Genomic DNA, 12,131 nt, shown 5'->3' with positions numbered 1-12,131 from the left:
TGGAATACTTAACTTTAATCCATTAATGGTGAACGTCGCTCTTGACGGTACATTATGCACAGTATCAATAGTAACTGGTAATGGCGCCTTGCTAGGTCGTAGCAAATGACGTAGGTGAAGGCTATGCTAACTATCGTCTCGGCAAATGAGAGCGTATTAAGTCAGTGAACCATCGCTAGCAAAGTCGGTTGTATAACTGGGGCGAGTGCTAGGAAGTCTCTCTACACCTGCCGTATGGCGGCGCTCGGTCTGCAATCACTGATAAGTCTGGCGGTGACACCACACAAACGTATTTAGAAGTCGCTGAGTAATGTTAGTTACACCGACGATGGGAGACAACACAGCGGAAAAAACTCGTGTCTCAGTCGTTACGGCTTACATTTTCCATTCTGTCCTGAAATCCCTATCGGAATTTCTTATTCAATGGAACTACGTTCGGTCCTATCACATAATATAATTTTAAACGAGCTACTTGTCATGGTCCCTAAGGAATTATTGCCTGTAACTGTGTCGAAATGATAGTATTTTGCGAAAAGAGCAACTACTGTTACTCTAACGTTACTAATAATTCTACCATGCTCCGTTTTCTTGGACAGCACCACCAGCACAGCGAAATTCGATTGTAGTGCCCAAAAGAGCAAATCATTAGATTAAAATTATTGGCTTTGCATCCTGTGCTTACATTTGTTATAGTTGTCATTATTTGATTGTGTAGTGTTTAAAGGTAACACAATCTATCGCCTGTTGTGTTCTTCAGTATCCTTTCACAAGAACATTGATAGTATACGGGTGATGGTGTACACAGTGGAAGACGCTCAAATATTTCAGATACTTCAGAAGTCAGTATTAAATATAAGACATTGTTCAAATGATGTAACTATTTTAGTAGCAAATGAAGGAAACTCAGCGTCAATAAATTTACGAGGGTGGTTTGAAAAGTTCTCGGAATCACCATGAGAGGTCAGCCCTAGCGCAACGAGTTCTTCTCGTAATATTCATTGGACTGTTTGCAGTAAACACGTGCCACGTCAGTGCTCTTGGAAGAGAGCTGTGGCGGCGACGTGGCTCTGTTGTTCCTGCGTAGTGATTTGCGATAATGGAAAAAAATCGATATTCTTGCAGTGATTAAGTACTTCGTAAAGAAAGGTATGAAAGCAAAGGACAGTCGTGCCGATTCCAGAACACTCTGGGGGCCTGTACGCCTTCATATTCAACTGTTGCCAAGTGGACAAATGTATTTAAATTTGGTCGGGAGAGCTTAGATGACGACCAGCGCAGTGGTCGGCCAAGATGTATCACTACTCCAGAAATCATTGCAAAAGTGCACAAATTGGTCATGGAAGATCACCGATTGAAAGTGAATGAAATTGCTCACGCTTGCCAGATGTCATCTGAAAGGGTATATTACATTTTAACTGAAGAATTAGAAATGAAAAAATTATCTGCAAGATGGGTGCCGCGACTCTTGACGCTGGATTAAAAATGCATGAGAATGGACATATCAGAACAATGTTTGGCCCATTTTAGGAAAACGAACAAGATTTTTTGCGCCCGTTTGTGACCACAGGTTAAACTTGGGTGCACTGCTATACCCCACAGATAAAACGACAGTCAAAGCAGTGGAAATGTACTGATTCTCCGCCACCAAATAAACCAAAGACAATTCCTTCAGCGGGAAAGGTCATGACACCAGTGTTCTGGGATGCGATGGGAATTCTATTTGTAGATTATTACCCCACTGGGCACACAGTTACTGGAGAATAGTATGCTAAACTCCAGGATAAATTGCAAGAAAGGATACACGAAAAAAGGCCAGGATTAGTAAGGAAGAAAGTCATCTCCATCAAGACAATGCGCTCCCGCATTCACGTGTCGTCGCCATGGCAAAATTACACGAACTAAGGTATGAATTGTTACCACACCCACCTTCCTCACCTGATATGGCTCCGTCAGACTTCCATCTCTTCCCAAAACTGAAAATTTTTCTTGGTGGACAAAGATTCACTTAAAACAGAGAACTGATAGCTGGAGTTGACAACTATTTTGCAGGCCTGGAGGAAACTCATTTTCGGAATTAGATGAAGGCACTGGAACATCGTTGGACCAAGTGCATTAATCTACAAGGAGACTACATTGAAAAATAAAAAAAGTTTCAGTGATTTAAGTACTTTTTTTCTATTCCGTTCCGAGAACTTTTCAAACCACCCTTGTAGATATGTTGGTGTAGAGTTCACTGTACTATTTCTGCATCACAAGACATATAGTCTTGCTGAAAATACGATTTATATTGGCAAAATAGCAGACAGCCGTAGCGTCGTATGTAACTTGGCTAAGATATGTTTTTCAGTTCTTCTTCAATTATATTTCCTTGTGGTGTGTCGTGAATAATTTATTTTCGATGATGCCAGTATATTTCACTGTTAAATAAATTCTGTATGTTTTCCGCCGCCGGCCGGTGTAGCCAAGCGGTTCTAGGCGCTCAGTCTCGAACCGCGCGATCTCAATGGTCACAGGTTCGAATCCTGCCTCGGGCATGTATGTCCTTAGGTTAATTAGGTTTAAGTAGTTCTAAGTTCTAGGGGACTGATGACCTCAGACGTTAAGTCCCATAGTGCTCAGAGCCTTTTTTTTTGTTTTGTTTTTCGCAGTCTATCAACAGAAGAGGAAACTAGAGGCATAATACACTTCCATGAATGTTGCCTGTGAGATGACTGTTTTTTTAAGCTATGCTGTCAGTGGTACCAAAGAAGATAGTACCTCAGTCAAACAGTGTTTTTTTAACCTTTTATAAATAGTGTTGTCACCAACACAATATAAAAGATATCTAACTGATACTCTCAGAAATGCTTTGACTAATGGCCCTAATTGAACGTACAAATTTTGAGTACTTATTCTGTACAGAATACTGTGACGGGGAAGAGAATGTTGAAATCGTAGCCCACCTAAGGACGGGTCCCCTGAAGTTGTTTCAGTTATAACGGGTTGTGACTATGTGTACAAAAGCAAATTATGAGAAATCTATGCAGCAACTCAGTCATAATGCAAACTGTTTCTCCGTAAAACTGACATAACCAGTTAATGTCTATTGTTTAGTTCATTCAAGAAATATAATGCAGAAAATTAGTGTTTTGCCTTTTAAAGATTAGTCGTTTGTGATGTTGAATTATTTCAGAAGACAAAGAATATGGAAACAAAGTGTGCCATCTAACAGCGTTCAGAACACAAAGCTGAGTAAGGTTTATGTTTTTTAGAGTATTTCATTTTAAACGATGAACATTATCTATTAGAGGTAGAATTGGAATTTAGTGCTTCAAAAATACAAAATTAGCTCTTTATTAGCTTAGGCATCAATAAGGGTATTCTTGTCAGTGCTTATAATTTTATACACAAAATCACATCACAAGAAAGATAAAATATTTTTACCTTGGTAGGGTTGGAGTTTGGTCGTTAGACTCTCATATTTGGACGGAGTTATGCTCTGTTAGTTTATTACTTTGGCAACACATAAATTTCAGTAGTCTTAATGAAATCTATAAGTTTACAATCTATTTCAACTTCCGTAATAAATTTATACAGCTTCAACCGGCTATGCCATTTTTCTATGTACAACTCTAATGATAGACATACTCTACTATGGCAGATATAGGTTTCTGCTAGTTTTTATCGTTATAGCACTGGAGGAAGGAAGACGTCGTCGGGTATCAACAGCAGCTCGGATGCAGCATAATCTTTGTCTCCTCCAGATTACTGATGTGTTGCTGCAGATTCTTCGTCTGTGGGACCGTGGTGCTGGAGGCCTTTGGTTCTGTACTATACTGTGTACGTCACATACACGTATACACATAAGGGTCTATAAAAGTTGTTCATTTATCCGTGGAAGCCTTGGACTGATTGTTTGCTCTACCGGGACGATTCCTCGATTGCTGGCTGGTCGTCTCCTGCAGATTTAGGAGGCTGGGATCGATGCGTATCTGCGGACGCTCCGGAGGCGGCGCGGCGGAGCGGTCCGCAATGGGCTTGGTCAGCGGCAGCGAAGTCCGGAGGCCGGCCCTGCCCGGCTGCCGCGACATGGCCGCCGCGTCCGGAGACTTCTGCAGCGCGGGGGACGCGTGCGCCTGCCTACACAGGGCAGCCTGAAACATCAACGTCACTTGTGGTTAACCTCTAGCAACCCCTTTTCTCATACGAAAATGCTCTAAGGACTTAAGCTTCATTTTATTCTGATGGTAAATCTGACAATAGCATCACTTATCTCCATTTTCTGCAAATATTAATATAAAATTCGAACATAATTTTACCAGCAAAGAAAACCCCTGTTGGAGCAAGAAAATGGTGGATATGTTACTCTTCAAAAGGCTGGACGAAAAGCGGGGAACCAGCTACCTCCAGTCTTTATCCCGCCAACTTATAAAAAAATTTTGGCATGCGGACACACTCGCACCCCTTTAACATAGAACATCCTAAATCTTTTTATCCAGTCTCTCTTTACAGTTAAAAGCCTTCATACTCAGCATATCCCTCTCACTTTCTATGAATGTCTCCCTCCCATTGTCTCCACTGCCGATTAGTTTCATTTGCTCCCACTGTCTCCTGTTTCACTTACGCTGTCTCATTTGTCTTTCTCTCCCACTGTCACTTTTTCACCATACGTCGTCATATCAACAACTTTAGGGGTCTAACTCATGTTTTCCCTATACCCACGCGTTTAAAATTTCTGTCCAAAAAGCCGCCTCCGTGTACCTACGTGTTGAAGTTCGCTCATAAAGGCATTTTTCCAGAAGCACTGAAATATGCCTTTGCCAGATCCTTCCATAAGAAAGGAGAGATGTCTATAATTACCGACCTGTCTCTATCCTGACACTATTTCCCAAAATTTTGGAGGTGATGCATTCCAGAATATTATCTCACCTGAACAACAATAATACCATCAGCTAATTGCAGTTTGGATTTCAGAAGAGATGTTCTACTGACAATGCCATTTACATGTTCACTCACTAAATTTTGCAAGCGTTAAATAATAAATAGCAACGGTTGGTATTTCCTACAACTAATTTAAAGCATTTCACTCTTTGAATCATGACATTCTCCTAGATAAATAGAACTTTCATGGAATTAAGGGTATACTCAATCAGTCGAAAATGTCATACCTCACTGAAAGAACGCAGAAAATTGTAATTAATAATTCAAGCAATGTAGTCCGTGGACATTATTCTGACTAGGGAGAAATCATTACGAGGTTACAGTCTTAGGTCCACTATTGAATCTCACATATGTAAACGATCTTCTGTCTAAAATACAACAAGAAGACTTAGGTTTTTTTTTTTTTTTTTTTTTTTTTTTTTTTTTTTTTTTTTTTTTGCAGATGATACTAGTAATTCACCTAAGCATACATACAGAAACAGAAGAATGTAAACAATGTTCTTAAAAGTATCATTGAGTGGTTTTTTGCCAATGGACTCGCACTCAATTCTAAAAAGGCATATTCAGTTCTGCGCGTCTAGGGGTTCTACACGGATGATAATAGTAGTTCATGGTGAGAATATAATGAATAGAGTGGAAACTTCAAAATTCTTATGTGTTCATATTGATGAGAATTTAAACCGTAAAAAAGCACATTTTTTGATCTCCTGAAATGACTTAGTTCAGCTACGTTTTTATTTACAATCATCACAAATCACTGGAAGAGACAAACCAGTATGTTGACATATTTAGCATATTTTCATCCATTATGTCATACGGAATTATGTTCCGGGGTAACTCATCTTTAAGAAAATCTTCATTGCTCAAAAACATGCTGTAAGAGCAGTATATCGTGGGTATCCACGATCATCTGGTAGACTTCTATTTACTGCTCACAATATATTTATTCCCTCATGAAGCGTATTGTAAATAATCTGCTGCAGTTCAAAAGCCTCAACGACGTACACAATTACAGTGCCAGAAGGAAAAATAACATTCATGACTCCATATTAATTCAATCTTCATCACAGATAGAGTGCATAACGACAAGACAAAATCTCTTGCTAATACATCAAGTGTATCTTAAAGATAGCAAAGTAAAATTCGAAAACAAACTGAAAATTCTCCCTGACAACTCCTTCTATTCAGTAGAAGACTTTCTATTAGTGTAATGTGTAAAAGGTGGTGGATAGAAATGACCAACTCACAGTACAGGTACTGAAAAAACGAACTTTATAAATGTTCAGAAGATGGCTATATTTAAAAAAGTAAAATGATTCGTTCCTCCTCATTACGTTTTATCGTGCAAATGGTGCGTGGAACATGAAACTAACTAAATAAACTACTAAACTGGGAGGATTCAGAACCCCCTAGCTAATGTGTGGTCTGCACTCATCTATTTTCCATTTCCATTGTCTCCTACCTCTTTTGCTCACATTAACTCTGTCTACATCCATCTCTCGTTCCCGTTTACTGACACTGACTCCCACTGACCATCAGTATCTTCCCTCTATTCGGCTCACATGCTGTTGCCCTCATCCATCTCTCTTTACTACCATTTTTTCTCTGTCTGCTCTCTCTCTTTCTGTGCCACTGGCACTGTCTCTCTGCTACTCTCTTTCAGCACCAAAAAACGCAAACATATTCTCATGCCAAAATATTTGGTGAAGATGGCGCAATGAGCATTGAGGCAGGTGGTCGTCCTCATTTCTGTCACAGTCTTTTCACGAGTAACATATTCGCCGCATTTGTGCCCCATCAGCCATAGCGTGTGCTGTTTATGTAAAACGAATTCTGCAGGTCAATAAAGTTTTGACGATTTATCTATTGCTGGCCGCGGTGGTCTAGTGGTTCCAGGCGCGCAGTCCGGAACCGCGGGACTGCTACGGTCGCAGGTTCGAATCCTGCCTCGGGCATGGATGTGTGTGATGTCCTTAGGTTAGTTAGGTTTAAGTAGTTCTAAGTTCTAGGGTACTGATGACCACAGAAGTTAAGTCCCATAGTGCTCAGAGCCATTTGAACCATTCTGATTTATCTATTCGCTACGTTTATATACTTAGACATATATAAGCAACAAATAAATACACATAATACATTGTTAACACAAAATAGTTTCACATTTTTTTCTGGATACTTCACCCATCGATCGCAAATCATCGAAAACGTCCGGCTTATGATTTGTGACTTAAAAGAGTAAAAATATGATTAGAAGTATTATACGAAATTTGTAGTGTTTCCAGTTTTACAAAAGTTTTGGAAGTCATTTTAAGTTATTTTCAGGCATGTTGAGACTCTTCTTAGCTCATTTGGACATATTTATACTGACGCGAAATTCCCGTTGTACGGAACACACGCATCATAACTTTTGTTGGTAAAAAAATGCTGACTGCAGATATAGTTCGGTGACCTCAGAACGCTTGGGATGACCCCAGAACACCTGCCATGTGTTTACTACGTCGGTTAAAAGTACATTAACGCCTCATAGCTCGTATTACGTGCATAAGAAAGGTAACTTTGAACCTCTGGACTCCGACAACGGGTAATGATACCGAAAAAGGATTCAAGGTTTCCAGAACAGAAATTATAGAAGTGGCTATCCCAACAAGTGGTAGTTTTCGTACCCAAAAATCATGGTTTTTCGTGGTTTCCTCAACAAGCGCTCATGAACAGATGGTGCTTTTACAAGCCGCCTAAGGATCACTCAAGATCATACATAATGCCAAAGTACCAACTGAATTGCTCAATTTGCCTGGGCTGGAGAAAGTGTGTAACGCCAAAATTTTGACCCTGTACATAGGACAGTTACGGTATGCCCATTCTTCCGGCAGATATACAAATAGTCGCTAGGTAAAGGTCTATCCAAAACACTTCACCCCTCATTCTGTGATCAATAGGACCCGAGATATGGAAAAATGGATATCAGCGTTTGGCGTAATTGGCCGGGAGGCCCCTTGGGGGACAGGTCCGGCCGCCTCGGTGCAGGTCTTATTGCATTCAACGCCCCATTGAGCGACCTGCGCGCCGGACTGGGACGAAATGATGATGAAGACAACACAATACCCAGTCCCTGAGCGGAGAAAAATCTCCGACCCAGCCGGGAATCGAACCTGGACCCGTAGATCGGTAATCCGCCAGGCTGACCACTCAGCTATCGGGGCGGACACCCGAGATATGATTCCCAATAAAATCGCATTTTGGAACATTTTGGTAGTGTGCACTGTCGTGGGCGGAACATTTGAGATTGCTTCTTTAGTGAAGATTTCGTGGTTTTAAAATTTAAATAGACATCAGACTTTGTATAACTACGGAGTCAGGATTAAAACTTTCTTGCACAACATTCGGAATATTGGTAATAGTCTACCTATCCGATGAAGTAAGCAAATAATCCTTTCGTTCATGAAGGTCGTAACCATGAAGACTATGGCTCGTAACAGTTTCTGGCGCCAGTCACTTGAAACACTACACGTTACCGTTGTCCGGACCATCGCCTTCAGGTAGACACATTTATGGTGTTAGGGCAGAGCACAGAGGCTTTTTCACAGCAGCAGGTGGAGCGTAAAACCAGTTACCGCTCCTCTTTTGAGTAAAGTAGAACTAAACAAATGCTACTTACTACTTATTATTTGTGGCTTGCGTTGTTCACTGCACACAATGTAGTTCTCCACCAGAAGATGACGTGGACCACCGAAACGTGTAGTGGTAAACAGAGCTAATGACTGACACAGAAAAATATTTTATTTGTTGATATATCGTTACACGAAACCTCAGTATCCTTTTACACCGTATCGTGTGTTTGAGTTCATCTTCTTATCATACAGTGTATGAAATATCAGGAAGGGAGGAAAATTGAGCAATAGCCTGATTCACTTTTCGTTGCGTGACTGTAACTTATTAATGAATTTATATATTCTATTTGAAATAAGTACCCTATGTTCCACCATCGAACACTGAAACAAATGGAGGTTGTTTTTCCATTCCCATTCCTTATTCCTATTATTTTAGGCATAATTTTTTGCTACAGAGCTGATTTACCTATTTTTACTTTCATCCATAGATCACTCTTCTCGATCTCACCCTACCCTTTTATCCACCTGCTTCTTTGAACCTGACCAGTTCTATTAATACTTTGTGGCAAAGGCAAAATCTACATTACAGTAACAAATTTGGGTCGTAATATTGGAGTTGTTACTAAAATTACTATTATTGTTATTATTAGTTATACAGTTTCGTACAGTTTACTTTTTACCGTTCGTTTTAAGCGTTGATAAGTACTTTTAGGGAAGTTAAGAGGAATGTCTGACTAACGTGAAACAGTTGGCAAAAGTATTAAATCTGTAGGTAAAGGAAACCAATTAAAAGGATTCGAATAAAGACACACGTACATTACATCTATTAGCAGTTGATTAATCCTTCAATGAAATGAAAAATGTGTGAGGAAATAGATTTGTTTAGAATTAGCCCTCTGATAAATTACGGATGAATAAACCTACTCCTACTACCACTACTACTACTACTTTAAAATCACCTTATTTAAAATTACAAATTCAATGTACACTGAATTTCCATAAATGCACGTCAGAAAAAAAATATTCTTATTAATCAGTGTTAAAAAGCATTTAGTAGAAAAATGTACAAGGTTGTCACCAATTTTTTTTATTATTATAGTCCAGTTTGTGTCAATGAAAGTCTTTGTTCATCACGGGACAATTTTTCGTGTAAAAATTTGATTGTCTTTCTAGGCTGCTTTTAACTAGTAAACTACACTCCTGGAAATGGAAAAAAGAACACATTGACACCGGTGTGTCAGACCCACCATACTTGCTCCGGACACTGCGAGAGGGCTGTACAAGCAATGATCACACGCACGGCACAGCGGACACACCAGGAACCGCGGTGTTGGCCGTCGAATGGCGCTAGCTGCGCAGCATTTGTGCACCGCCGCCGTCAGTGTCAGCCAGTTTGCCGTGGCATACGGAGCTCCATCGCAGTCTTTAACACTGGTAGCATGCCGCGACAGCGTGGACGTGAACCGTATGTGCAGTTGACGGACTTTGAGCGAGGGCGTATAGTGGGCATGCGGGAGGCCGGGTGGACGTACCGCCGAATTGCTCAACACGTGGGGCGTGAGGTCTCCACAGCACATCGATGTTGTCGCCAGTGGTCGGCGGAAGGTGCACGTGCCCGTCGACCTAGGACCGGACCGCAGCGACGCACGGATGCACGCCAAGACCGTAGGATCGTACGCAGTGCCGTAGGGGACCGCACCGCCACTTCCCAGCAAATTAGGGACACTGTTGCTCCTGGGGTATCGGCGAGGACCATTCGCAACCGTCTCCATGAAGCTGGGCTACGGTTCCGCACACCGTTAGGCCGTCTTCCGCTCACGCCCCAACATCGTGCAGCCCGCCTCCAGTGGTGTCGCGACAGGCGTGAATGGAGGGACGAATGGAGACGTGTCGTCTTCAGCGATGAGAGTCGCTTCTGCCTTGGTGCCAATGATGGTAGTATGCGTGTTTGGCGCCGTGCAGGTGAGCGCCACAATCAGGACTGCATACGATCGAGGCACACAGGGCCAACACCCGGCATCATGGTGTGGGGAGCGATCTCCTACACTGGCCGTACACCACTGGCGATCGTCGAGGGGACACTGAATAGTGCACGGTACATCCAAACCGTCATCGAACCCATCGTTCTACCATTCCTAGACCGGCAAGGGAACTTGCTGTTCCAACAGGACACTGCACGTCCGCATGTATCCCGTGCCACCCAACGTGCTCTAGAAGGTGTAAGTCAACTACCCTGGCCAGCAAGATCTCCGGATCTGTCCCCCATTGAGCATGTTTGGGACTGGATGAAGCGTCGTCTCACGCGGTCTGCACGTCCAGCACGAACGTTGGTCCAACTGAGGCGCCAAGTGGAAATGGCATGGCAAGCCGTTCCACAGGACTACATCCAGCATCTCTACGATCGTCTCCATGGGAGAATAGCAGCCTGCATTGCTGCGAAAGGTGGATATACACTGTACTAGTGCCGACATTGTGCATGCTCTGTTGCCTGTGTCTATGTGCCTGTGGTTCTGTCAGTGTGATCATGTGATGTATCTGACCCCAGGAATGTGTCAATAAAGTTTCCCCTTCCTGGGACAATGAATTCACGGTGTTCTTATTTCAATTTCCAGGAGTGTATATTGCTAATATTAGACATTGATATTACCTTTCCCTTGAGGGGAAAATATCACCAATGCCGAGGGAAATGTTCCTTCAACAAAATTTTTTCATATAGTTACAGAAATATTAGCAATGAAGGATAACATGCGATACATTTTTTACTTTTCAGGCAGAGAAACGACGAGGTACAGTTATCATACAGAACCGAAACTGAATATCTGCCGTGTAGGCTCGCAAGAGATACAAAACGCATGCAGTGAATTCTACTCGCTCGAAACACTGGAAGAATTATGTTTTCAGTGCCATGTGCAATGTGACTTACTTCGTCGTGTGACGCGAACTCCAGAATGTGCCTCCCGCACGCGCCGGCTTTGCTGGAGCCCGAAATTAATTTCCTCAGCGCAGACATGGCTCTCGTGCAACAGAGTTCTAGTTCCACAGAACCAGCGCACTCGCGAGAGAAGAGCTGCAGGCGAATGGAAGTCGCTGCCCGGCGGCGCCGCTTATATGCGGCCACAGAACGCGTTGTCGCTGCTGATTTCTTTATCAACAGGCTGCGTGGCGTGCTTTGTGGAAGCGTACCAGCCTCTTCGATACAGAATTATCTTAAATGGATTTTCCAACTTATTAACAAGCCACAGAATCTTTGTATCTTCCTGTACGTTGCCACGAATATTTCCTTGCTGAAGTTTTGTTGGTAGTATCTGGGTAAGCCATAGCGACAGTGCATACTTGTGGATGCTAACGAGTCGTCCTTAGTAACACTCTATCAGATGTTATTGTTACTGTAAAAGGGTGAACTAAATGCTTCTAGACATTCGAAGATGTTTCATTTCTGTAACACTTGTACGCCTGGCGCAGGAAATTTACAATATGTCTATGAAGCAAACTTTTTGACGCGATGGATGGATCATACACAGAAAAAGTCGTATTAGACGTCACCGCGTCTGTTACGTAAACTATTCCTTCAATTCTTGATTTACAGTACCACTTTTATTTTTCGTC

The 12,131-nt window shown here is 42.0% G+C and overlaps 1 protein-coding gene across 1 annotated transcript; it reads right to left on the bottom strand.

Moving 5' to 3' along the window:
* Positions 1-3,309: 3,309 nt before the first annotated feature.
* On the bottom strand, positions 3,310-11,587 carry LOC124548612. The gene is made up of 2 exons (XM_047125183.1): positions 11,449-11,587; positions 3,310-4,133 (listed from the first exon to the last, which is right to left on the bottom strand). The coding sequence occupies exons 1-2, from the start codon at positions 11,533-11,535 to the stop codon at positions 3,864-3,866; spliced, it is 357 nt and encodes a 118-aa protein (XP_046981139.1). The 5' UTR covers positions 11,536-11,587; the 3' UTR covers positions 3,310-3,863.
* Positions 11,588-12,131: the final 544 nt, after the last annotated feature.

This window comes from Schistocerca americana, chromosome 1 (assembly GCF_021461395.2).
Source record: "Schistocerca americana isolate TAMUIC-IGC-003095 chromosome 1, iqSchAmer2.1, whole genome shotgun sequence".
Classification (NCBI taxonomy): domain Eukaryota; kingdom Metazoa; phylum Arthropoda; class Insecta; order Orthoptera; family Acrididae; genus Schistocerca; species Schistocerca americana.
The sequence above is the reverse complement of the archived record's forward strand: the minus strand, read 5'-3'. Positions and strand labels throughout refer to the sequence as shown.

Coding starts and splice junctions, on each gene's coding strand:
- LOC124548612 (XM_047125183.1), bottom strand. CDS start 11,535: ATGTCTGCGCTGAGGAAATTAATTTCGGGCTCCAGCAAAGCCGGCGCG. Junction 4,134..11,448: donor AGTTCGCGTCACACGACGAA/GTAAGTCACATT, acceptor TTGATGTTTCAG/GCTGCCCTGTGTAGGCAGGC.